A 27,718-nucleotide genomic window follows, 5' to 3' on the forward strand; every position below is an offset into this window, starting at 1 on the left:
TATCACATCCCAAAGGTGTTCTACTGGATTCAGATCTGGTGACTGGGGAGGCCACTGAAGTTCACGGTCATACATGAAACCAGACTGAGACGACTTTCGTTTTGTCACATGTTGCATTATCATGCTGGAGGTAGCCATTAGAAGATGGTAAATTGTGCCTATTAAGGAAAAGCACATGGTCAGCAAGAATAACCAAACTCTGACCCTACCATCTACTGCCCCAGCGGAAATCCAGATTCGTCAAACAGGACTATGCTTTTCCAGTCTTCAACTGTCCACTTTTGTTGAGCTGTTGCCCATTGTCGCCTGATTTCTGCTCTTGGCTGACAGGAATGGAGCTTGATGTGGTCTTCTGTTGTAGCCCATCCACCTCAATGTTGGACGTATTGTGTATTCTGTGATGCTTTCCTGCTCACCACAATTGTAAGCTCCAATCAGTCTGGCTATTCTCCTCTGACCTGTCTCACCAAGGCGTTTCTGTCTAAACTGTTTTTAATGTTTAGTTTTATTGTTCATTCTCAAATTTATTCTGTCTTGTAAAGCACTTTGTAACTCTGCTTTGAAAGGTGCTATATAAATAAGGCTTATTACTATCATTATTATTATGTCCCTCTCTATGTAATTGTTGATAGACTGTTCTTGTTGGAAGACATTCTCAGTCTTTGTTTCAATAGGCAATTCATAATAATGACAATTTTGTTTTCCTTTGATAAAACCAGGCAAGCTTACCAAAAACTTTTTTTTGTGTTATTTGGCAGCACCTGCAGGCCCTTTTCCTTTGTGGTTTCTCATTTATTGTCAATAACTATAAGCAATAACTGTCCTAATTTAGCAATTCCACCTGGATTTATGTTGTTTCCCTTTCCCCTCACAGAGCTGGGTTGTAACATCTACATCTACAGGGCTTTACAAGCAGGCTACACAAGAGCAAATGAAAAATAAAAAAACAGGAGAACCAACAGTCTCATCTCAGAACAGAAGGCACATACAGTGTTGATGGGGTTTTACATGAACCCAAGGAACTGTGGATATGAAAGATATTCACTGAAAATCCACCCTCTGTGAAGCATGAACTGATATGAAAAACAAGAGTCAAACCTGGCTAATCCTATGAAATCCCAGTGGAAAGTTGCTTTGGGTCAGCCATGTGCTATTTCAGGTTTTAATATATGTTCGGTCTGGCTCAGCTCAAACAAGACCGAATCTTTAGTCCTATTTGTCAGAGGATACATTGGAAGAGCCTACAGCCCATATAAAGTTGAACAGTATGGTGATATAGCAAATGGGCTTTTCTGTCCAACAATACAATTAACTCGGTGACTATTGGAAGTGTGATAAAAGCACACGTTTCAACTTAAAATTGATTCCTGATGATCCATGATGACTGATGACTTCCTACCTGCACTCTTTCTCCTCCATCTCCATAACCAATTTCCTGTTTTTCTACTATGTGAATTAAGAATACAAATGCAACACACCCCTTTTATAAATTAGTTTAGCTTTAGTTTAGCTTAGGATACTGCACCACTTCAGTTTCAACTTTTATGTATCAAAAAAGGTAGGCAAGTGATTATGTAGGCATGTTGTGTCCCACAAATGTAACAAACTGCAGTTACTGTATTCCTCCAAGATGTGCGGCCTCTTTTTCTTAACAACTTCACACTTCATCAGTTCCAAAATATTGTACATGCCCCCTGTGCTTGATTTTAAGGATAAACTGTCATCAAATGATACTGACACCTGGTGGAAGACAACTGACCAATCCATGAACACAGACTTGAGACTGCAAAACTAACGCTTAGAAAAACATCTGACGAATCAGCACAGTTCAGTGAAATAAATACAAGTGTATGAAGTGTTCTGTAAAGACGCATACAATACTCAAACGGGGGTATATGTTCTGTGTACTAATATTAAGGAATACAAATTCATGGAAATTCATGAAACAAAGAGCCATATATTTTGAATGAGAATTTATTACAGCCAGTAGTTTACGATACAAATCACCTCTCAAAACGCTCAGCTACCACCTTCCTGAACATGGCTGATACTCTGAGCACTGACACAGTAAAATGACATAAAACAGAGGAATGCATTCAAATGTATAATTTCAATTTTCTCTATTTTGCTATTTTTTTTCAACAAATTTTTTTTTATGATCAAGGTCCAGTCAAACCATTCCTAGACCTGGCAGAGTCAATTGTTTTCTTCTTTTTTTAAGAAATAATTTATCATTTTGCGATGTTTTCAGAGTTTTAGGTTTTTCAATGTTTAATATTTTTTTTCTCTTTTTCCATCGGTGAAGCAGGTTTCAAAATGCTCAATCTGTAAAACAAATTAAAAAAAGGATATTAGAGCTTACAATGTAGTTCATTAACTTATGATATCCTTTCAACTGTGTTATCTACAATTTATATTATGAGAATAAAGCCCCTCCCACACACACACACCTTAGACACTGGGCACACCAGCAGGTGTGGTGGACTTCTGAGCAGCCTCCTTGGCCTGATGGGCCTGAAGCACAGCAACAGCCTCATCCACCTGAAACAGCAAACACTTAATTTATCACTGCATAAGGAGCACAAACACAAACTGATTACGAGGAACACAAATTTCAAAAATGAGAATGGTCAAAGGAGAAAATAATCTCAACCAACAGGCTTACACAGAGATCTATCTAGCAGATTAACCATTTACTGACCTTTGAGCGCAGTGACTCAGGTGACTCAAGCATGTGAAGAAGCTCTGAGTTGTCGATCTCCAGTAGCATACCCGTGATCTTGCCTGCCAGGCTGGGGTGCATGTTCTGGATCAGGGGGAACAGACGCTCACCTGTGGAAAAAAAGTTAGCAACAATCATTTAAATACCAATGAATTTGATGTGGGAAACCAGACATAAGATGTCAAATAACTTGGTAACTAGGAAAAATTCTATTGATTTCTCAAAAGACTCCAGTACATGTGAGATCTTCCAAAATTAGAGCACACAAAGTACTAACCCAGCATCTGCTTCTGTTCCTGAGGGGGGGCGGCAGCCAGCATGGAGGCAGTCAGGGGCTCCTGTCCTTGGACGTGGACAGCAGGCTAAGATTGGGAAAAAAGATTTGAGTTGAGGGACACATTCCAGCCAAAAGTTAAAATTAGTCACTTCACAACTAATACTACTGAGTAGTTATTACAATCTATTTCTACACACATGAATGACTCACTGGTGATGGGTGTTGTTTGAATTTACTGATTTTAATTCAAATGAAATCTAGCTGGTTAAAAGGTTGACATCAGGAATCACTATGTGTAGTCAAAAGCACATTTATTGTAGTACCACCAGTTGCAATAACCATGTTTGGGAATGAAACTGTGCTCATATTTTTCCAAGCCTTACAATGAAATGAAAGTCAATGGAATTTTTACCTGCTGCATGGTGACCTGTGGCTGGGAGGCCATGTGCTGCTGGGGGTTGCGCACACCGGCAGCATATTTGTACTGGGGCATGGCACGCACTGGGGCAGCAGTGGCTGAAGCGCTGGCAGGGCGCTGGCCGAGGGCCTGGGTGGCTGAGGTGAGGAAGGAGAAAAAGGCATGTTACAAAAAGTACATCTAATGAAAAACAGGAAGTAACAGAGGAACAAAATAGCAGATTCTTCAATTCTGAAAACTGAAATACGTACGCATACGCTGGGAAGCCATCATCCGTGGGACCTGGGTGTTGGTGGTGGTGGTGGGGCGGATGGTGTTGAAGGCCTGGGGCCTGGGAGCTGATGGGCGCATAGCACTGGGCATGTTTTGGAAGTCTGAAAGAAGAGAAAACAGAATTGGAGATCCATTATTAAGTAGTTTCAATTACGTTCTTTCAGTATTAAAAAAAGCTGGTTATCAACTCATTTACAGTATCACTTAGCAATCCAAATAAAGTTCCTCTCCACATATGGTTTCAGCTGTGTAAAAATAATCTGCTATGATAAATATTTAGTTGAACATGGTACATGGCACACCTCACAGCTCCATCACTGCTCTCCACTTGTCCCTGAAAGTTGACAGGGTTGGTTGCTTAGTTATGTTACACATGAAACCCTGGCTGTCTGTTTATGGGACTGTCATTGGTTCAGTGCCGTTCCAAGGTGAAAATGCGCAGCCATGGCACTGACTGCTTATTTCACTCACAATATGTTTTGTATTGTATAAAAACACATCATATGGACATGTTAATAATGTTAACTTGATTTTCATCAAGGGGGTCTTTAATAAATGTAAATTCAGGTTTTCAAGAATTTCAGTGAGAAATAAGTGCAGGGCGCACAAACAGGATATGTGGGTATTAAGTGGAAGTAAAACAATATGTTTCATTATACTTCCAATATTATCAGAAATATAATCCACATGCTAACAAGCATCATGGCTAACATTTGACGTAGGTATATGAACAAATCTGGAAAGCACTGATGCTCCCAAACATGCTCTGCAGCATTCTTTCGTGTACAGGGTGCAGTTTCTTATAAACGACAAGGACATCAAATATGTAGAGTTGAGTATTCTGGTCTGTAGTATTTAACAGTCACAGCAACTGAATGCCAGGAGAAGACATGTGTTAGTCCCTTGACCTACTGTCTAAGGCAACCTAAACTGTCACAGTACTGAACCATATGGCTTTTTCCTGGAGGCAGCGTGAACTTCAATTCATACAAAAAAAATAAATAAATACGAGAGCTATACAAATGTGGCTACTTACGCTGAGGACGCACTCCTTGAGTGGCCCAACGGGGGCCAGGGCGGAGTTGCGCCAGCTGGTTGGTGGAGTAGTATGCAGCACGGTTCTGGGCCTGAGAAGAATGGAGGCAAAGATCAATTTCTCTACAACCAACATGTCATCAAATTTTTGGTTTTGTATACTAAGCAAATTGACTGACTTACCTGAGGTATGGCCGCCATGAAATAGCCTGAGGGTGGGGCAGGCTGGTAAGGGTTGAGGACAGGGTTGGGCACAGCGCGGACAGTGGCCATCCTCTGCATGTACTGGTTTGTTAGATGGGCCTGACGCTCCTCCTTGCGCTGGGCCAGGGCCACGTACAGTGGCTTTGTAGCAACAATACGTCCATTCATCTCTGTCACAGCTTTTGTTGCCTCCTCTGGGGAAGAGAAGCACACGAAGCCAAATCCTTTGCTGCGGCCACCCTCCATCATCACCTATCAGAAGAGAGACTGATTAGCATTTATTGTGACTTATTGTCTTCTTCATCACCATAAAATTACACGAAAATGAAACATATAAAGACAATCTCAATTTGTAACCCAGTCTTGAAACATTTCAACCTTGCACATCTAATGCTTAATCTTTACCTTAGCACTTGTTATGGTTCCAAATGGAGAGAACTCTTTACGCAGACGCTCGTCATCAAGACCATCATCCAGGTTCTTCACGTACAGGTTGACACCCTAGTAAACAAAAAATGACAGTGAGATTGTACTCTCAGGAATAAGTCGAATCAACTCCTAGTCTTGTATAGCCAGCCATAACTGTACCTAGAGACAGACTAGTTCCCAGGAGGTTTTGGATGGCAGAAAAATGTGCGATTGACATACCTGTAGTTAAAGCAACAAATTAATTTAATTTCTCTGAAGAGTTGAAGACAAACAAACCTGGTATCTTGTCATGCGATCTTGTTTCATCTGCTCAAATTTGCGCTTGAGCTCATTCTGGCGCTCCCCTTTCTTCTGTGCGCGGCCCACATACACTTGCCTGCCATTCAGTTCTTTACCATTCATGTCATCTACAGCCTGCAATGTAATGAGCAGACATCCACTGAATCAAGCTAAAACAGAAGATGTTTATATTGATTCTTAACCAACAGCAGAGGTACAGTGCCAAGTAAGTGGATGTTTTGTTTGCCAATGCATAGATACGACAGGGGGAAATGTCCCCAAAGAAAAGAACATGAAGTTGATTCTAACCTTCTGTGCATCTTCATGCCTCTCAAAGCTGACAAAGCCAAATCCCTTGGATTTGCCGCTCTCATCAGTCATAACCCGGATACTGAGTGCAGGCCCTATAAAATACAACAGCTTATCAACACATTTAACAGGCCAAATTACACTGGTAACATCCGTCTTAATAAACCTGTAGACTTTGAACTATCATCATCATCTTACCGTATTTGCCAAACAACTCCTTCAGCTTTTCATCATCCATGTCCTCCCCAAAGTTCTTGATGTAGACATTGGTAAACTCTCTGGCACGTGCCCCAAGCTCAGCCTCCCTCTCTTTGCGTGATTTAAAGCGTCCGACAAATCTGTTGGTCAAAAGTTTTTTTTTTTAAATTTAGGTAAAATAAATAAATCATATGTGCTGTGAACTTATCTCCTTAACTCCTAAATTACCGTACTATTCCACCAACCTTTGCTGAAATAAATGGACAGCCCTTAAATGCTGCCCAGAGCTGTTCAGGGACATCACTCTAATGCATTTCTTTATTTTTCTCTTCCAACCAAATTATTCACGTAGACATTATCATTTAATATGAGATAATTATTTCACTTAAAAGTGTTGACCACCACTAGCTACAGTGGAGCACACACTTGGCTTTTTACATCTGCAGTGTTTTAAGATTTTAATAGCTATTTAACCATTGACAGAGACAAAACGTTTATTAAAGAATGCATTTTGGGTTTAATGCAATGGAGGACCAGACTGTGTGGTGATAATGTGAGCCTGGGAGACTTTATAGAATTTTTGGGGACATTCTCCAAGTGGACAAAGCAAGCAGGGTGGAACATTCTCTACTTATAATGCTCTAAGATCTTTTAAACCTGACCCATTTCTCTGGGATGTTTGACATTCTTAACTGGGTTATACAAAAACCAAAGGTACATTTGGGATGATAGCTAAGTGAGTTTGCGGACAAGATGCAAATAAACACACAAAAAAAGGTATTAGGTGTAAAATTCATGTTAATCAGACACCCCCAAACACTAATTTATGTGAGTATAATTGTAGACACACTTACACTTTTCTGTCATTGAGCAACATGCCATTCATTTTTTCAATGGCCCGCTCAGCAGCCTCGTGGGTCTCAAAGTGTACAAAGCCGTAACCCTTTGAGCCATTTTCATCACAAACCACCTTGGAAAAGGGAAATTTGAGCACGTCAAAAAAATCCTTAACATCATGCATTGCAAAACAGACACACAATCAGATTCAACCTGCTGCAATCTTTAGTCATGCAAAGTAGTGGTCAAACAAGAAAGCAGAGGCAGACAAAATGAATTCTGCTTTGCCTACCTTGCAGGAAAGAATATTTCCAAATGCAGAGAAGGTATCATAGAGTGCCTTGTTATCAATGGACTTGTCCAGGTTCTTGATGAAGATGTTGCCCACTCCACTCTTCCTCAGCGAGGGGTCACGCTGAGACCACATAATGCGGAGAGGTCTGCCTTTAATCACATCAAAATTCATGGTGTCCAGGGCTCGCTCAGCTGAAAGCAGATGACATAACATCTGAAACTGGGTACATTTTCCACAATGCAATGACATAAATTCCTCTATAGAAGGAAGAAGAAACATGTTTCATGACAGATGAATGACATGTTTAGAGCTCAATCTGAAATCTTTTAATGACGTGACAGGAACATATTGACAAAAACACCAATAGTGCAACTGAAACAGATGCTATAATATGGCATGTCAGCAGTCCTTACTTAATTACTTTATGATAAACCTACCATCTGCAGGCTGCTGGAAGTTCACATAGGCATAGCCGAGGGATCGACGGGTGATCATGTCCCTGCACACCCTGATGGAGAGAATGGGCCCAGCCGGGCTGAATTTCTCGTACAGCATGGCCTCGGTAACGTCTGGATGCAGGTCCCCCACATATAGGGAGGCCATTGGGTAGCTAGGCGCGCTGGGATTCATGTCCGACGACGCGTGTTCACAAGCTATACGACAATTGTAGGGTTATTGCAGCTCTATATTTTGTCGACAACCGTCAGCCAATATCAGCCTCCTATAAGGAATGGTTGTTCTTCTTGGTCTCTTCGATAGCTTCAAGAAAATCGAGGGCGCAGACACTAATAGTAGCTATCCTGACCGTTAGCAACGTGGGCCAGTTAGCTTGGTTAGCAAAATGTCGGAGCGTGGCCTAACCGATGTAACTCGCACTCTTTCAGTTATTAAGCTGACCTGGCGGTGGTAGACGACGCAAATGCTCTCATTTACAATGATAACTTGAATGACAAAGCCCTTAACAGGCAGAAATGTGTAGTTAACAATATAACTGACTAACGTTAATCACACACGCTTTCAACAATGACGCTAACTGCTCAACGTGCTAACGTTCCTCTCGTTCCGTCTTTCGTTCTTTTTCGAAGGCAGCGTCTTCTTCGCGTTGCGTGGGTTGGCAAATGAAATCCTGCTTCACCGATTTTTATTTTTCTTATAAAAATATGTCTGCGTGTGCGCTCTAGCTTTTGGTTTGTTTCATAATAATAAAATGTGTGCCGAGACTAGCTCCGGAGCACACCCTACGCAGACGGATTACGGGAATGAAAGGAAGGTCGGTAGAGGTTGTTTCCCGATTCCAGTCGAAACTACTGCGCGTTCACCACCAAGGCTGACGTCATACATCTCGCGATATTTTATGTTTAATTTAATTTCTTTTATTACCATGGGTGTAGATGTATTGGTCTTATAATACATTAATGATCATTTCAAATAAACTGCATACATAGTTCAGCTCTATTCTGCTTTGGAATGTAAAGAAAGTGTCAATGGCCAATTTAGGGCCAACAGAATAAGATATTTCCTGTCATGTGCACTCATGTGCTCCACACTCATCTGTGGAGTCATAGAAGTGTCATAAAAAAAGAGTATATCTAAAAGAGTAAGAAAATAAATGTGGAGATATAAGGAGAACTAAATAAAAGAATAAATAAATGTGGAAATATAAGACAAATAACCATGTCAAAGTTGATTTATAAGCATTTTCATTTATTTTCACATTTAGTCATTTCTTTCTGTATATACAGTATATAGATTTCCAAGTATATTCACTCATTTATTGCACCCAAAGTAGTCTATTTATTTATTTATTTTTATCCCTTTATTTCTCATTGTCATTTTACCTATTGCTTTAGCTATTATTTTAGGGGTCAAGATGTCAATCAGGTTACAGTACACTTACTGGTTAGTTTTACTTTACCTGTACCTACAGTAAGAAGCAATAAGTACCTACCATTAGCAGGAAAAACAACATTGCATTTGGTCTTGGCAAACAGAAACAATGTACATATTTATATGCATCTACAGCAGTGGTCACTCGTGACACATGTGAAGAAGCATTCTAATGCTAAATGTGAACTGATGTACTGAGAGCTGTCCACTTGTGATCAATTCACCCAAGATGCATGTTATGGCCAGGTATGAGCAGGGCTTACTTCCTGTTGTCTCCAATAAAAAGATCCTACCAAGGCAGGATCCATGTGTGCAGGAACTGACAACACAGCCTAAGCAAAAAAGGCAAACACACAGCCAACTGATATTACATAAAAGGATAAAAATAGATACATAACATCATATAAAATGAATTGAAAAATTAAAAAATGTATATATATAGAAATAGGTATTCTAAACATATATTTAAATAATATTACATAAATATGATTCAGAAATAAATGAAAAAATAAATGTCCAAATTATCATGTTTATATTTGGTTGTCTTTATATTTCCACATTTATTTTTTTCTCTGTATATGTCCACATTTTTTACATACTCTATTTATTCCTCCTTATATTTCCACATTTATTTTCTTATTCTTTTATAGATTCTTTTTTGGCACTCTGTGACTCGATTATTAACATGTTTCTCTGAGATAGCAGAACTATTAGATTGCTACCTAGTCTTCATAACCGTTGCAAATGAAAGAATAGTTGTAATTCATTCCCCAAAGATTGCAGCTTTCATTGAGTCAGAATGGAAAAAAAACAGTTATCCATATAACAGCAGGAATTGGTGTCTTATACCGTTAACCTCAAATGCTTTAAGTCATTAAAGCATCCCCTAAATTCATTTAGGGTGAATTTAGGGGATGCCTTTAAGTTTGACAGAGGACATTTATGAATCAAATACTATTTCCAGGCTGCTTTGGCTTGACACAGTACATTCAATACATGTTACACTCACATTGACTGGAAAAAGCGCCACCACTGCTGAGAAAGTATGGCATGATATTGCATCCTTCCTTTCAGATTATGAACCTTTAAATTCTAGTGGTGTTGCCTGCGCATATTTTATCTAGGGTTACTGAAGAACAATATCTTCAGATATTTCAGGATTAGATTATTGTATCAAGAAAACACTCTTCCTATGTAATCTAATAAAAATTATTAATGAACTGAATGTTAATCTATCGTCTATTTATCGTTATGCTACATGTTCACCCTGTTTTTCAATGGATACAACCTGTTCCTGAGGATTCTAATTGGACTTTGCAAAATACAACATAATCATAATTTAGGGTTCACTGTGACTATAATATTTTGCATCACCCATAGGACACAGCTGAATGTGTTAACTTGGTTAAATGTTTGCTGGGACTTCCCTGCTGAGAGTGTGCACATGACCAAAGATGCTCCATAACATAACTATGACATCTCTAACTTTCGGAACCGTCTGTCATGGTTGTGTTTTTCCGGGTTGGATTAATGGCACTGCAGCTCAACATTCCTCTGTGGCAGTCCCTCCTCCCCAGTCCATGACCACGGCAGTTGAGCAGACACACCCAGAGGGCTATGTAGATGGAAAGTTTTAAAGTTCTTTCCTTTAGCTGTTCAAACAGTGGCAGTGAAGCAAACCAACTGGCTTCTTGATTATGTAAGAGAACATAAGGGACATACTTGAGCCCTCTGAAATGATGGCCTCCAGTCACCCACCCTGTTGTTCTGCTCAGTGCTTTTTGATTAGCTTTGCCTTTTGGATGTGATAGAACAGTGGACTTTGCATGTCTATGGTCTCCAAAAGTCCAGTGTATTCAGGGTTTTATATTTTCCTGGGTACAAAGAAATCTTTGATTAATCCTCCAACAAGAAGTCTATATGATGTAGCTCAAGGACGATGCATTACAAAGAAACAAAAGGCCTCATTGTCACAGCGGCGTATTTGCATTGGAGACACTGAGTGAAACTGGTGTATAATAAAGAGGGAGGACTTTCTGTGGGTCTCGTCTGCTCCTGGCCTCCACCTTAGTGTGACTCATTTATTCTTGTACAGCAATTTGCAGAAAATAAAGTTTGAGTTAAAATGGTTGCTAGATTTACCACCACAATATTGAGCAAATCCTACTGGTTTTTGAAGCAGGGTAACCACTGCAGAACATTGAAATTCATTCATGTGAATTATACGTAGATGACTGGAACATATAAATGTTAAAACAAAAAACTCCAGGGCTGTTGGACCACTCTGGATAACCAGTATGTCACCTCAAAACAGACAAAAACATCAAAGTTTTTTTTCTTTTTTTTTTTTAATTCCACTTACATGAAATTACACATTTCCCCCCAAATAACAGTTAAGCTTGGGTGTTCTGTATGAAAATTACAAAGACATGAACAAAGCTAGCCAGCCAGACAACAACCTTCCTTACATCTCCACAAACTACTTCTTACCAACATGCAGTTTAGGCAAGTATTTAAAGAAAAAAGAGAATAAAAGACAAAACAAATAAAAATCTTAATTTGAAAAAGCAGCAACTACATAAGCATGTGGGATTTTTTTTTTGCTGCTGTGCTCATACAAAACAGCAACAATAACAAGCTTGTGTGCTCTTTTGTTCTTCAAAATTTTCTATACCTCATAAGTGATACATAGAAATACAAAAGCAGGTCACCCGAAAACAGAACAAAATAAGAGTAGAAAGTTGAGAAACCGACAGTAAACGGAATGTAACCTTTGTGTTCCAACTAAACCTTGCCTTCCCTCTCCAGCACTCCCCTTTGCTTCCTCCACTCTACCTCTGCTGTCATTCCTCGTCAAGTACAGATTAACTGCGACTGTCTGCTCAGGTGAGAAGCCAGCTCTTGATTTTGTGAAACCACAGGCTGGTCATCAAGAAATGGTGCTATTCAAGAATAAGACCATTAATATGAATAGAATACATATACAGTATAACCTGTTGTCTGAATCTAAAAATTCAACCTGCTGCATGTTTCATGACTCAAGAACTTCCCCTCTCATCCACCACCTTATTAATACAACACCCCTATTGCTCCCACATACACACACAAAAAAAGGTCAGCAGACAGGCAACTAACCCAAAATATACTTTACCCTTCCACATGGACCCTCCCAGCAGACAATTTAAAACATACCCTCAACCCCCGTCCCCTTTCCCCATTACTACAAAAGAGGAAACCGTAAACCGATAGGAGAGATGAGTGTTGAGACACCTAAATAGAAAAAGATGGAGAGAGTTGGATGACGATGATGATAGTGAGGTGGTCTCAGTGTTGATGATCATGATGAAGATGAGCTGGGACGATGGCAGGCAGACAGGGATGCCTATGGGGGTCAGGCTCAATCTCTGGGCTCCTCTGTATCCTCTCCCTCAACCTGGCTATCAGAGGTCCACAGCTGAAGAAAGAAGCAAAGTGAGAGGGAGGAGAACAGCAGGGTCAGAGACGAGGCAGAGTAGGGGTAAAGAAAAGAGGGCAACGGCCATTAATAGCTTATCTTTGAAAGAAGTGGATTTCCATTGGAAAACAGTGTTAGGAGCATTGCATGGTCTCTATTCCAAAGTGACCAGACACAAATGGGTTATGTACCCTTGTATAGACATTGTGTGAGTGTTTTGCAAAGGTGCTGGCCATTTTAAGAGCATTGGAATTAACAGCTTTATTAGGCCATATTTAAATATTTGTCTCTGTTAAATCCTTTATTTAGATTTTCCAATTTAGGTGTACATCATATATACCCATACAACAAAAAATAAAAACTCCTTACATTTAACCCACATATAACATAAACAAGCTCCTCCTCCAAACCTGGTCAACTTAAAATGGCTTAAGATTTTAATTGAATTGTCCTTTAAGTCAGTATCTATTGCCCAATGAGGTAATACAATGGTGATTGAGTCCATTGCCCATTGATGAAAGTATTGCAATATTCATTACAGTATTACGAACTAAGTGTCTGCTAATGCAAACTAAACATCTCCTACTGCTGCAGCCTCCCATTAAAAGCATTTAACTGGTAATACATGAGTGTACAAGTAGTACAAGTTGTACTACTTGTAACCGGTAGTAGAAGGAAAAGCAGAGACATTTAATGTAAGTGAGCTCAGCACTTTACACCATCACTCATCAAAAATGTATCAACAAGATGATGATTGTTATTTTCTGCATTTTTTGAGAGTGGATCAGTTTGAAATATTTCACAGAGTAGTGGTACAAAGCAGGTGCTATGCTGCATACCACCAACTTCCCAGCGAGGTGCACAACAACTTTCACTGTGCCCTGCTGTTCGCAGACTCATGCCGTGTGCAGCATAAAAATCAGATCATGGTTGCTCAGAATTATGTACAAAGGCCAATTATTGCCCGACGTCTTTATGAAAATTTATTCTAAAGTTCTGTCATTTAAAATCACATTTGCTGTTAATACAGGTATCACCAAACACCAAGGAGTGAAATCAAGATTTCCACTTTAAACAAAGTAGGCTAAATGACATACAAATCAACATATCATCATAAGTCTTCAAATATATTTAATCTCTACTACACCTATTTTTATTCTAAATGCTAGATATCACTTGGTGCAAGTGAGAATATGTGGGTCAACTGACCATTTAAGTGGATGGAACTGGTCCCCTGTTGCTGCTTAAATATACAGTGTATGCCATCTGAATGGCTCCAAAAATGTTACAAAACACTATCCCCATGTTTTTTGTCTTTTTCATTGGATAGCAACAGACAGGAAATGTGGAGGAGAGGGCAAGTAGGGGAATGACATGCAGCAAATAGTCTGACCGACCAGGAGTTAAGCCAGGGACTCACTGCTCAGGGCATTTGTGCCCATGTGGTATGTGCCCTAACCATATGGCCGTCAGGTCACCCCATCATCAAGGTATTTTAAGGCCACAGTGTTGATTAGAAACATGTATAGATCACTGAGAAAAGCACAGCTCATAGGAATGTTATTTCAATGAGAGCGGCAATTATTAATCGATTAATAAATTATTCAATCACTCGAAAATGAATCTGAATTGTTTCATGTATACATTATTTCTTTTAGCTAAAATTGCAAAATAGTCTCTTGTTTCAGCTCCTGTAAAGTGAGTATTTTTGGGTTCCCTTACTTTTTTAATACAAATTCAATTTTTTAGGTTTTGGACTAAAACATCACCATGGGCTATGAGACGCATTATATACCAAACAATTGTTTGAAAAGAAATAAGTGTCAGACAAATCAAATAAAATAATAATAAGTAGGTGCAGTTGAAATGAAACTTACTGTCAAGTTGTCTCTCAGTAGCTGCATGATTAGTGTACTGTCTTTGTATGAATCTTCACTCAGTGTGTCGAGCTCTGCAATGGCATCATCAAAAGCCTACAAGAATTAAAAACATTTTTAATTGGTGGAAAAATGATGGACTAAAACAAGCTGTGCAGTTATGTGTCAGTAGAATGTATGTGTCTCTGATCAGTCTTCAAAAATAATGCAGATTTTTATTGTCATATAATTAGTACATCTCAATTTAACAGTTTCACAAATATGAAGAGTTCTGTGGCGTTGTGAACTTACCCGTTTGGCCAGTTGGCAGGCCTGTTCAGGTGAGTTGAGGATCTCATAGTAGAAAACGGAGAAATTGAGGGCAAGACCAAGACGGATTGGGTGCGTGGGCTGCATCTCATCTTTGCTGATATCAAAGGCATTTTGGTATGCAGCCTGCGAGTCTTTGATGATGGCTGAGAGAAAACAAAGAGCATGAAAACTGTTATCATGTATAATGCTTTCATACAATGTATAAAAAGAATAGAAAAGACTAAAAGATACTATACAACACACTCAGTTGCTAGTTTATTAGGTTCACCTATCTAAAATTAATGCAATCAGCAATGAGTCCTGCAGTAACTCCTACTTTCATTATGGTTATGCTCTGTTCTTGCTGAAACTGTTTCAGAGAGGGGCTGAATATGTTTTGTCATTATGAAGACTAGTTTGTGGTGCTGTTGAAAAGAAATGCATCATACTCCTATTTATAATCAACTGAAAGAGATAAAGTTGAATCAACACTTTACTAAAACTTTACTTCTTAAAGGAGATTATCTTATCTTAACACGTATCTAATGATTTTTCCAACACACTACAGAAATACCATAAGAATAAACTATGACTAATACTGTTGAAGTGCCACACCCCTCTGTGGTATTGGTGTTGGGTGCAGAGCCCCAGGGAGGTAGCTTCTTGTGAGATTAACCACACAATTGTTTCCAAAGGCCTAAATAGACTTTGTTAGAATTGGACTTTGAAAAAGGGGGATTTATAAAGCAGATGCAAGGTATATAAAAAAGGCTCAGAAAATAGAATACTACACTTACATGTTGTATTTCCTGGTATATGTTAAACACCACCTTGACAAGCTTAACTCAAAAATAAGTGGGGGATTTCAGGATGATCTTTAGGGGCAGTCTAAAAAGCCTAACAGACTGATAAGGTTGGGAAAAATGTCAATAAAAAGATGGTGAGTCCATTTTCATGATGTCCTGTCTAATCCTCAATCTATCAATTCTTTCATAGATTCCTGTGTCATGAAGGTGGATCAGAAAACAAGACTTCTAATGAAATGACAAACAAGTTTAACAAACAGAACGAGGCGATTCCTAAAACCAACTCAGACCTAAAGTGATCAGCCTGATTCAGGCCTGGTTTGAGCAGTTTAAGATTTTGGAAAATACACTTGCTTTCTTGCAGAGTTCATAAACATGCTCTCTATATACTACCACAGTGGTTTCCCAAACATTTTCATTCATGAACCATTAAAACAAAGCACTGTTCACCTGCAAAAGCTTGTCACAGGTTATAAATGTGACATATATACATATGATATGTGAGCAGTGACTTTTCTGTCATTCCTTTCATTTGAATTTTTAGAGGCCTAAAGAGGTGAAAATATCCTGTATTTCACTGGAAAAAAAGATTAGTGAAAACTCAAACAAGTGTGTGGTTGAAAGATACTTTTATTTATTCATTTCTGCTTTTCTGTGTCTGTTAGGTAGGCGGGCCAACCGCAATCTAATGTCGGATTGGTTATAGTGGTGTGTTTGAATGCATCTACTACTACTGCCTTTACATTGCCTTTCCAATGTTGCCAACTTAGCAACTTTGACACTGGATTCAGTGACTTGTCAGACATTCTTAGTGAAATTTTTTGTGTTTTTCTAAAAGCACCTTGTGACAAAACTAGCAACTTTTAGATAAACCTGAGCTACTTTCCACTGAAGAAAGTAACAGTGTTGCCATATTCTACTCTGCTGAGTGAGTGAATCTCTCTCTCTCTCTCATTTTTTCTTCTCTACCCAGCTGGTTGAGGCAGACTGCCACCCACCCTAAGTCCGATTCTGTCAGATGTTTCTTCCTGTTGATAGGAAGTTTCTCTTCTCCACTGTCACCAAGTGCTTGCTCATGGGTGGAACTGTCAGGTTTCTCTCTTACAACAATGTATGGTCTTGGCCTTACTTTATAAAGTGCCTTGAGATAATGTATGTTACGATTTGCTACTACATAAATAAAACTGAATTGAACAACACAAGTTTAGCTACGTGGCTTGTAGCAAAAGGCAAAGCTGCTGTGTTACCAGTCAAGTCAAGGCAGTAGTAGAAGATCCAGTCACACTGCTATAACCATTCTGGCTTTAGACAGCATGAGGTAGGACCACCTACCTAATTAACATACAGACACAGAAATACAGAAATAGATAAATGTAGAAATACATAATTAAATAAGTGGATAAGTTGCAGACATAAATAAACATAAAAATACAGAAACTGCCCTTTGCAATACCAATGTGTATTTATTCTTTATTTATGTATACTTATGGCATGTCTTTGTCCTTTGGGCAAAAGGGTTAACAAAATGAGAATGAAATTGAAATGAGAGAGAAAGACTCTTGCATTAAAAAAGAGCCACTCGTTAACAACCAGCAGTCGACAAGAATGACAGAAAATGTTAGCATTCGAGTACATCTATCCTTTCTTTATTACTGCCAAAGGCATATACTGCGATACTATTGTCATCATCGAGGAGCCAGTGTCGTAAAGCTGATCCTAATACTCAAGTGTTCATTTAATAGGATTTTGTCTAATACGTCTTACTTGGCTCAGATATCAGTTCTTACAATCCAGCTTTCAACGTACATATGCATAAATGAAAATGAAATACCCCCCCAATATAAAAAGGACTTCAAACAGAACTTACTTGTCTTCTCTTCTCCTGAAGCCACCTCAGCCAAGTAGCGGAAGTAATCTCCTTTCATTTTCAAATAGAAGACTTTGCTCTCTGCTGCAGTGGCTTTGGGAATAAGATAAGTGTCCAAAAGACCCTGTGACAGAAAACAAACAAAACAGACTGTTAGAAAAAAAACAGACGTTCTAAGGTATTTAATCCAATGTATCACCTGTAATGTATATAGCTTGTTTTACAGCTGGGGCTGGGAGATATTGAAATGAGACAGAGTGTTTTCCATCCTTCAACAATCGGTGTAAAATGTGTAAACAATTCATTTATGAAGAACGGAATTTTAACACTGATTAAAATAATGCTCATTTTCCTCTAAAAACACACCACTTATCCATTGACCATTGAGCAGTGGTAGTTATTTCAACTGATTATACTATGTCCAATAGCCTCAGGGCTTCAGCCTCCGACTTTGCCTGAGCCCCATCACAGATGCTTCAGAGACCATGGACAGAAGAGAGAAGATAGTGGTGAGTGAAAAAGAGTGGAGGAGACAGGGAGGATGGGAATATGGATGAAAGATGGCAGGGGTGGAAAAAGAGAGCAGAGAGCCAGGCTGCTGAACTCCTGATGAGCTTTTGCTGAGGAAGTAGGTCACTCAGAGCCCAGCTTGGCTCTTTACATCACAAGCATGCACCACTTGATAGCCTCTCCCTGTTGCTAATCTGAATACTAGCTGGCAGGGAATGTATGGTGCTAAGTGGTGGGAGTGTACCCTAGCATACTAGCTGTAAAAAAAAAAAACAAAAAACAAAAAACAGACAGATTAAACAAGCAGGAAAGTACAATTTCCCATGGCATTAGTGATGATATGCTATTATGAAACCCAGCCCAGACCTCCCTTTAAATTTACAAAGCCTGCTGATTTCTAAAACTATGCGTTGAGACGGCACAAGTTATGGGCCACATTAAGGCTCTCAACATAGGAATAGTAATGTCATGGGCTGAGCCAGGGTCCCTTAGTAGAATACAATAGTTATCATTTAGGTCACACCTTGAAAAAATGCATAGATTTGGTCTGAAAAAGAATATAATGTTGGCTCACAGAACACAACCACCACATGATATTAGTAGTTCAAACATAGACAAATTTCCCAAATGGATACATTTTTTAACAAGTTCTACAAGATCCTAATGATTACACAGTGCATTTGTATATTATCTCAAGTATAAAGGAATACACAAGGTTGATGTAAGAGCCTGCATTTGCAGAATGCTCTTATACTGATGTGAGGGTTCAGGGAAGCCCTTTGGGTTTTCAATGCATGATCGGCTGGATTAAAAGGTTTGGTGACTTTGCCCCAAAATGAGGTTCAAAATGCTTTTCCCCGCCTGAGGGTATACTTCTGCTACGCATATGTAAGGATTTGCTTACATCAATGCAACAACGCGATTGCGTTGATATGTTTCTGGTTCTGCTGTTACAAAGCAGGTGATTGGCTTATTGGAAACAGGGCAGGACATGTGTCATACAAACGGCATCATTAGCATTACAGACTTTTCTATTCATTCTTTAAATTGTTTTCATCTCTCCCTTGTAACATGTCTGCTTATATCACCTTCACACCAAAGCGACAACCCTGGTAAAACAAATGTTTGCTGTCGGTTTGAACAACCAATAAGCATGCCCACTTTACACAGCAATTTGCCAGGTTTACTAAGGCAAGTTACAGGAAGTAGTCATGGTCTCTTTGTCTTTGTTACTTCCATCATTTAAGTCACAAGTATGATAACACAGACAAGTAATTGTCCAAAAGTATGTGCCATTATCCCCACTTGATTTGTGACTGTCCATCTCTATGACAACCACTTCTTCATCCTGCCTTTGATAATGGTCATTCAGAACAAGAGTAAAAATGTCTTTAGATGTGGTGGGACAACACCTTCTACAAACTAATTTGCTTCTAGTACACTGTAGCTATAATCTCTGTTTCTCTTTTGGTCCCCATAAGGCCATTCAGCCAAAGTGAGATCAGCGAGCCAGAACGCTGGTGCTCAGCTGCTGTCATTATAGGATTAGGCCCTTGTGAGTCATCAGATAATATACAGGCTGAGAAGCATAGAGTAGCAGAGGTCCTACAAATGGCTACAGTACATCAAGTACAAAAACTAGTAAAACTACAATAATTGTTTAAAACTGGTGACACTATTTGATAAAGAGGAGCTGTGCACAGAAAGCCTTGAATTCTGATGCATCTATGGCATGTGACAAATTGACTAACTTTGTAAAGTCCAATCAGCTTCTTGTGGAAGAGAAAAGGATATGTATCTGTGTATTGTGCAGATAACACTCTTTAAACCTGTGGACTAGTTATTCCAAGCCATTGTGCCACACTGATTCAGGATTGTTAACTTCTGCCCCAGGTTTACTAAAAAAGGTCCATTATTCATCATCTGAAGACAGATGTAGTGAAAACAGAGGGCTACACTAAGGATCGTCTCTTGTATATTTAAACTCTGATGAGATACTCTCTTAAACAGGCAGTTTGATAAAAACATGAAAGTCTGATTAAGACTTTTTTTTTTAGTACGCTGTCACATGCATTATTGAGCTGACACTTCGCAGAGCCAAATACCAAGTTTATTAAGTGTAAACAAGTGTTAATAAAAGGGTTCTAATGGCTAAATACCTACATATACAGCCATATACTTGCTATACCACAAAAAATTGCAAGAATATTATCTGTTTTTTAATCTAAAACAACCCCATGCTGAAATTCCAGCATAAAGCCAGATAATTTTACCCTTATACATATAATGTTCAGTTTTGTTAAAACTGTCAGAGAAGTGTTAACTTAATTATGTTTTACCAGTGAGGTCATAGTTACTGATGGTGTTGTAGTGGACTGCATTTTATGAGGAGTTTCTACTGCTGCTGCAGGTGTGACAAAATCAGGCCTACTAGGCAGTAGGCCTGATTTTGTCACATTAACACATTTTCCAACTCACATACTGCTGAAAGACAAAAACTCCTCTTCTTACATACCCTCACACCACTTTAACCCCTTTTCCAATGCAGTGTCACATGTGCACAAGAATGCCATGATAAGCTACACATCATCACTGATGACTTAATGAAAGCTGGAAAACTTTAGCTGGAGCCAGAAAGAGAAATTAAGCAGTCTAGGTGTGGCACTTCTCTATGAGGTCTAGTCATCTTGTTGACAGAAACGACACATCCAACAACATGAACTGCTGAAGTTACTGGAGTTCAACTCACTCCTTAGTCATCCAGTATTTCTTCACAAAATCTGATTATCAAAAGGAGATGACCGGGTGAAGTAATTTGCCTGGGGTAAATCTATAAAGCCTTGTTTTTGCCTCATCAGTTTGACATGCCCAAAATCTAGTGATCAAACTTTCTGAGGATTATTATTGTTTGAGGTAAAATGCTAATCTGACACTGCACAATATCAGATTAGATTGAACAGTTAACATTTGTACACCTTTAACCATTCAGCAAATAGAGGCCTGGACAGTTAGTGATGACCCCATAGTTGCTAAAGAGAGCTTAAGCCACTATCAGACATGCACTACATTATGTAAATAAAATGGCAATTTTACATGTCAACTTAACATCTAAAAAAGAGCCTAACTAACTTTCATGTATTTAGTTGCATCTTGTAGCAACACCGCCAACATGACAAGTCTGACTTGAATGTCATCAAATTAACTTAAAGGCTACAGCAGTACATAGTTGAGTACAAACTGGCGAAAGACCGACTGTGCATGTGTCACCTTCTTAAGAAAGTTAAACAGAAAACACCATATACTTTTTGCTTTATTCCATAGCAGCCCTGTCATGTCGAAATTAATCTGTAAAGAACATTTAAGTTCCGGATACCTATGTCTAAATGGCAAGAAGACATTACTAACAAATAAAGCCAGGAATGCTGTCTAATGAAATTTTAGCAATCTCACCAGCACATCTTGGCAGATATCTCTCAGCTCTTTCTCAATCTTTTCCCTGTACTCTTTGGCCATGGTCTGCTTCCTTTCACTGCCTTCAGCTTTCTGCTCGATGCTGGACACCACACGCCACGAGGAGCGGCGGGCCCCCACCACATTCTTGTAGGCCACTGACAGCAGGTTACGCTCTTCATTCGAAAGCTGCTCGCTATCCTCCGTAACAGCCTTCATTGCAGCAGCCATGTCATCGTAACGCTCAGCCTGCTCGGCCAGCTTGGCCTTCTGCACCAGTTCCTTCTGGGGTGCCTCGCTCATGACTGCTCACTGGAGAAAGAAAAGGAAGGAAAAGAAGACAACAGCTGAGGTCAATTAATGGGACTTTTTTAAATATGGATGGTACCCATTTACACCAGTACCCAATAATAAATGTGTAGAGCCAAAACCTTTAGAGCAAAATAAAATTTTAAGAGCATGTAGTATGGCAAGAGCTATCAAGAGCTATCAACTAAACAGAGCAAGTGAGAAAAAAAAGCAAGAGTGCACTGACTATATATTTTAGATAAAATTAAAAATCTATTAAAAAAAAAAAAGATTACATCCATTTGAATTGCATCTTTGTTAGCTAAATGAGAAGATGCAGTAAGTAAAGATTTAGTTGCATTCAAATAAAATAATGCCTGCAAGGCCCATAAGCATAGTGATGTGAGAAAAATGGCTACACTGCAGAAGGCCTGAACGATGTTTTTATAAAAAAAAAAAAAAAAAAAAAAAAAAAAAAAAAAAAAAAATATTCAATATAATATATCATATTGCAATTATTTTGACAGACATTACAATTTTAGTGGGAACTTGATTATCTAACTTGGTCGTGAAAAAAAATTACAATATGATTGAGGCATCTCTGTAACAACAAAATGTTTCATTTGTAATGGAATGTTTTGACACAGCTTTATCAAAAAATTTCAGACTATGTATGCTGGTACATTACTTTTTAACACCAATACACAGGAAGTATCATGACATCAATATCACACATCCGTTTGACCCATCCAAATTAGCCAACGGGCTTCCACAGAATCAATCACATTTTTTCCAGGCAGTACATGCAGAGTGACTTGTTCTAAGTCTGACCTGAAATACATAAAAGAAAGCAAATTCTAACATAGATCACACTCTCTATCAAGTTGGGTGAGCAAATAAACTGCAGACTATAAAAAGAAAGAAAAAAACTGTCCAAATCACAATATTACAAACACCATCAGCAGAAAGATACAAGTAGTTCTTTGTTTCAAACAGGAGTTGACATGTTTCCTTGAAAAGTAACAAATATTAACCTGAAGAACACACAAATATGTTTATGTTTTTTATTGTAGCATTGCTTCCACCACTCCAAAACACTCATAAACCCGAATTGCTGAACAATTTCCGTGTTTAAAAATATCTAAACACCGAACGCAAAAAGGATTTACCAATCTGCAGGAATTGTAACATTTTCAACACCCAGACACATGGACATGATGCAACATGACCCACTGGTACATCAGTAAATAACTATGCAACAAAAAAAGTTAACAAGTAGTTACAACTTGAGTCAAGCGCTTGAATTCCATTCGCAACCATGTAAGCTACAGTCACGGCACAAAATAAACGGATGTGTCCTCCGGGGCAAACGCGTCCCCTCCTCTCCCCGTAAGCGCGCACACCACACCCATCCCTCCACCTGAGACTCGCCCAGCAAGCGCAAAAGTGCGAAATAACAGCGCGTTTAAGCCTCGCTCGCTGAGATGCACCTCGACACATCTGTCCGCGGTGGGCCCAGAAACGCTCCCGGCACATCTGGAGACACCTCCGCGGCGTGAGACTCCAGCTGGCGCAGAAAATCAAGCCATGGCGGCTTCTCAGTAGGCCCTCGTGACCCATTTCCAGTATGGCGCAGACTATTTCCTGAAACCGAGGCATTCCCAACCAGGTTGCCTCCACAAACGGGCTGAGCGCTACACCCATTTCCACAGCTACGCTGACACACCTTTCACCGTTTGTGTTTCCCTCGTACCAAAAGATCATGAACATGTTCGGTTATCGCGACGCCAAACCGTTAAAACGGGTGCATCTGAGCTGAGCCGCCCGACTGGCCGCCGCCGCCGCCGTAAGACAATTAACCTCCTCCTGTGAGTTTGCTAACGCACTACCTGACACCTAACATGAGCAAATAAAACTGACGTACAGACCTGTAATATCTCTTACACTAAAACTGAGATCAGGACAACTGATAACGTAACCTGAAGAACAAGGTATATACTTAACTGCAAGCCAGCGCAATAATTCTTCCCAGACAATACATCCCCATCACCTCCGCTCATTTATATCAAGTGACATGCACACTTCTTAGATTACACCACCCTGACAAATCTCTTCACTCGGCAGATTTAACGTTTGTAGCCGATGTTACAGAAAATCCGAGCAACAATCTTAAGCCTGACACGCCTTCCCCGTCTTCTGTCCCATTTTGAAACCAGACGTTAGACATATCCCAAACGGCTGCTAAGCTAGTCATTGTTCGTTGGTCTGATAATTGTCGCCGCTACATACAGCCCACAGTCATTTGGAGAAAATGCGCGTCCACTGTCGCTACATTCTACTGCTACTTAGAAGACCTAACATTGACTAATGCAAAGGTAAAAGCACAATTTTAAAAACTGTAAGTCCTATCATACCTGGGTACTGGCTGATTGCAGTGATGTCGGCGTATCAAACTACAGCTGATTCTCTCCGCTCGTCTGTGCGAATATAGTCGACGGGGTTTCCCTCCAATCACACCAGTCCAAGGCACGGCCCGGAGGGAGCAGGGGGTTGGAGGTGACGTCAAACGTTACCCAGGCAACCGAACAAGAGACATTATGGGAGTTGTAGTGTTCCCCCCATTACCATTATAAAGGCCGTTCTCACCAAGTAAGATAACTAATGATAACGGTATGAGCATCCACACTGTGAGCTCCAGCAGTATCGGGGGCGGCCCAACATTGGACATTGATGGTGGCTAAGCTACACATAAAAGTGTTTCTATACCATCAATTAGCTTATATAAAAGTCCCAAGAGTTAGGATCAATTGCAACATCTGGGTTCTTCCATTCAAATGAATATTTTGAATAAGTAATCACCTTTAAATGGTCTGGGAAATTAGCAGACAAATGTAAGTTTGGTTGGTCTAGTGCAAATAGTCAAGAGAAAATAAAGAGAAATACAAAAAGTGTTGCGACTGTCCCCAGTCTCCCCAACTTGCTATGGGTGATGAGGACATCACAAACTAGAGCACAGGACACAGAACTACAGTATATCTTGCCTAATAGAAATTACTATTTCTGCATTCTGGTTGGTTTCCAAGGGGAGAGAGTGAGGCTATTTTTGCCTTGTCACATTTTCCCAAGGGCCAAGATTTCAAGCTTGTAACCTATTTAAGGGTAGATGAGAGAGTATTAGCTGTAGAAATGCAGAGGTGCAAGTATTTAAAAAAGACGAAAGTCTCCTTTCACTTGTTAAGGTGTGGTCCAGAAGGGTTGTAGTATGAAACCAAAAGGATTTCAAGTAAAGACAAAAGAATGTGTAACCAGTTTGTCCACATTTTGAGAACTTCAACACACAAGTACCCACATTCACATTACATCCAAATTTCAAGTGTTTCCCACTACTGCTAAGTTATCAGCAATAATCACAGTTGTCATACATAAGTCTAAAAGAGTCATCCAGCTTCTATATTTTGTAACAATCAAATCCCTGGAGGATTATGGGAAATTTAGGACCTAGTGTTATTGGTGCTTGACTGATATTAGTGACTGAAAATCTGGATATTTTGGCCACTGCTGCTTAAATTTCAACCATTATTTTGTGATAGATAGTACAATACTTAATTGCTAATTAAAGATAAACCCCTTGAGATGCACTGCTACATCTCCTCTTTGAGGTGTCCCCAGGCACAAGACATAGACATGAACCTTTTTTCACAAAAAGGCCAAAAAAGCAATCAGTATAAAATAACTTCAAAAACACATTTGTCTTTTTTCACTGCTCTGTTTTGAAACTTTCATTCTGTCATTTGTCTCAATTTACAAACTTGATAACCTGATCTCGGAATATGTTGCAGTACCAGATTTGTATTTTAGTTTAATCCATGTATTTGTAGTTTGTCGTCCTGGTAGAGCTTTGTGTACCTGGGGTTTCTTTCTACATGTGGGTCCATCCTTTACAAATAAATGGGCGTTGCAAGCACTATGTTAAATCATTTTGGATCACTTGGAGCTTTTGATGTATTTGATCTCTTATCATGCAGACACTGGAAAAAAGTGCTTTTGTGAACATCTGTATACAGAATAGCAGAAGTTCCCACACTGTGTGTGTGTGTATATATATATATATATATATATATGGCAGCAGAAGCCTTCATCCATTTTGAAAATGAGCTACACCTGCGGCGGAGAGCAAGAGCACTCTCTGCAGACTCTCCCAGCGACGCCCAGTCAGGCCACACCCACTGTCATCTGCAGCAGTCATCGCTAGCGGCGAAGGAGAGTCCAAACCTCAAACCCGAACCATATTTGGAAGTTCAGCCTCCCTCACATTCGTCCGGCGGATGCAGCTGGATATGAAGGTAACTGAGCCATGTGTCCTCTGGTTGGACTCGGCCACATCAGATTCACTTGTAAAGGTCGAAACTCGTACTTGTGACTTCAGCGTTGTTCACAGTTTTAGACGCAGTTTCCGCCTTATATATATATATATATATATATATATATATATATATATATATATATATATATATATATATATATATATTTAACTTTATCACTTGTACCCTTTGTTCACAAATTTTAGTCACAGTCTCTCTCTCTCTCTCTCTCTCTTTTTTTTTTTTACATATACAAATCTTTTCTACATGTGTACAAACTTGGATTTCTCATGTAGATTTATTTTACAGTTTAGGTAAGGTTGATATATAACTACAAACTTTGAAATTATTTGCAAACATCTCTTTACAGGCTCAAAATCCCTTTGACCCTAATTTGACCCCGCCATCATATACTGGTCTAAGCCAGTGTGTTACTGCTCTCAGTTGTTACACCTGATGTTTGTCTTTGTGAGTCTGAAGGACTCAGTTACTTGTCTTTTGTAAACTGGGCCTGTAGTTTTGGACTTCAGGACTTGTTGACAACTGTAGTCTTTTGCACATACACAAGCCTGATCAAGCCTTAGATTCTTATGCAACGAATACCACACAAATGATGAAAAATTACAATGGCCATTTAAAAAAGTAAATAAAATGACCAGTATGCAAAGTCAACCCCCACTGAGTCAGTATGAAACATACTGAATCAATATGACACATAAATTGCCTACAGTCTGTATGTCGATGGAAGAACATGTCCTGTGTTTGGAAGTATGTGTAGCTAAGTTTACATCTGTATTAGTAGGCACTGTGTACAAATATGCATACCTGTCTTATGTCTCAGTATAGCATGTGTGATTGATAGTGTATTAAACTACCTGAAACACCACTTTAATGAGGTTTACTCCACCACTTTGCATTATACTGTACTGATAACATTCAGCTCTGGGATTGGAAGAGACTGGCAAACATAAATAATCACTATCCAAGGGAATAGAAAGAGTATGAATTCTTTAAAGAGTATTCTGGATTCAAGAGATGTAATATTTCAAAGATATTATCCACTGTAATTATGCTGCATGGGATTACATGCCTCTTGCAACACAGACTTTATAGATCAAGCAACAGGATGTGAGCATTAATAGATAAAGGATGTGACTAATAAATGAACCAACATGATTAGTGTTTGTCAGGTCTTGTAATGCTTTCACTGAGGCTCTGATTCATTATTACCTTCATGCAATATATGATGACTTGTATATATATTAAATATTTAATTAGTTTTAATATCAGCTGAGTGGATGAGCAGCTGTCTTTAACTATTACCAAGGTATTAACTGACAAGCTAATGATGGCTGAGATCGAATTTATGGGGAATAGAGAACTAACTGAAACATCTGGAAGAGCAGTTTTAGATGAGGAAATGTGATTAATAACAGATTAATTTTCACTTTCATAGCACGGCTCATAAATGTTGAATGAGTGTTCACTGGTTTGTTAACCACAGGTGAGAAACAAGTGAGAGCTGGCATTACAGTGCTAGGAATTTCCTGCTTTATTGAGCTTAGGCTAGTACAGTAGGTGGAATCACAACAAGTATGAAAATATTTACATGTTTAAAAATGTAGTTTAATAAACCCCACACACAGTGTAG

At 39.2% G+C, this 27,718-nt stretch overlaps 2 protein-coding genes across 2 annotated transcripts; both read right to left on the reverse strand.

The window, feature by feature from the left end:
* Window positions 1-1,958: 1,958 nt before the first annotated feature.
* On the reverse strand, window positions 1,959-8,552 carry LOC139612549 (polyadenylate-binding protein 1A). Its single transcript, XM_071468198.1, has 15 exons — window positions 7,714-8,552; window positions 7,274-7,467; window positions 6,999-7,114; window positions 6,145-6,284; window positions 5,947-6,041; window positions 5,635-5,772; window positions 5,335-5,430; window positions 4,909-5,181; window positions 4,727-4,817; window positions 3,669-3,791; window positions 3,412-3,554; window positions 3,000-3,084; window positions 2,702-2,832; window positions 2,451-2,541; window positions 1,959-2,325 (listed from the first exon to the last, which is right to left on the reverse strand). Exons 1-14 carry the CDS (start codon window positions 7,904-7,906, stop codon window positions 2,452-2,454), a joined length of 1,908 nt encoding a protein of 635 aa, XP_071324299.1. The 5' UTR covers window positions 7,907-8,552; the 3' UTR covers window positions 1,959-2,325; window position 2,451.
* A 2,940-nt stretch (window positions 8,553-11,492) lies between these two features.
* On the reverse strand, window positions 11,493-24,254 carry LOC139613042 (14-3-3 protein zeta-like). The gene is made up of 6 exons (XM_071469334.1): window positions 24,121-24,254; window positions 21,419-21,730; window positions 17,459-17,582; window positions 14,786-14,949; window positions 14,495-14,590; window positions 11,493-12,617 (listed from the first exon to the last, which is right to left on the reverse strand). The coding sequence occupies exons 2-6, from the start codon at window positions 21,719-21,721 to the stop codon at window positions 12,561-12,563; spliced, it is 744 nt and encodes a 247-aa protein (XP_071325435.1). The 5' UTR covers window positions 21,722-21,730; window positions 24,121-24,254; the 3' UTR covers window positions 11,493-12,560.
* Between the last annotated feature and the right edge of the window lie 3,464 nt (window positions 24,255-27,718).

Source organism: Trachinotus anak, unplaced genomic scaffold, assembly GCF_046630095.1.
Source record: "Trachinotus anak isolate AG129_WGS33_773 ecotype Australia unplaced genomic scaffold, CSIRO_AGI_Tana_v1 ptg000032l, whole genome shotgun sequence".
Taxonomy (NCBI): Eukaryota; Metazoa; Chordata; class Actinopteri; order Carangiformes; family Carangidae; genus Trachinotus; species Trachinotus anak.

Excerpts from the sequence above, each read along its gene's own strand:
- LOC139612549 (XM_071468198.1), bottom strand. The coding sequence starts at position 7,906 with ATGAATCCCAGCGCGCCTAGCTACCCAATGGCCTCCCTATATGTGGGG. Across the intron at positions 5,182-5,334 it reads GAACCATAACAAGTGCTAAG|GTGATGATGGAGGGTGGCCG; the intron begins GTAAAGATTAAG and ends CTCTTCTGATAG. Across the intron at positions 2,542-2,701 it reads CTGAGTCACTGCGCTCAAAG|GTGGATGAGGCTGTTGCTGT; the intron begins GTCAGTAAATGG and ends TTGCTGTTTCAG.
- LOC139613042 (XM_071469334.1), bottom strand. The coding sequence starts at position 21,721 with ATGAGCGAGGCACCCCAGAAGGAACTGGTGCAGAAGGCCAAGCTGGCC. Across the intron at positions 14,950-17,458 it reads TTCAGGAGAAGAGAAGACAA|CCATCATCAAAGACTCGCAG; the intron begins GTAAGTTCTGTT and ends GTTTTCTCTCAG. Across the intron at positions 12,618-14,494 it reads TACTGAGAGACAACTTGACA|CTGTGGACCTCTGATAGCCA; the intron begins GTAAGTTTCATT and ends TTCTTTCTTCAG.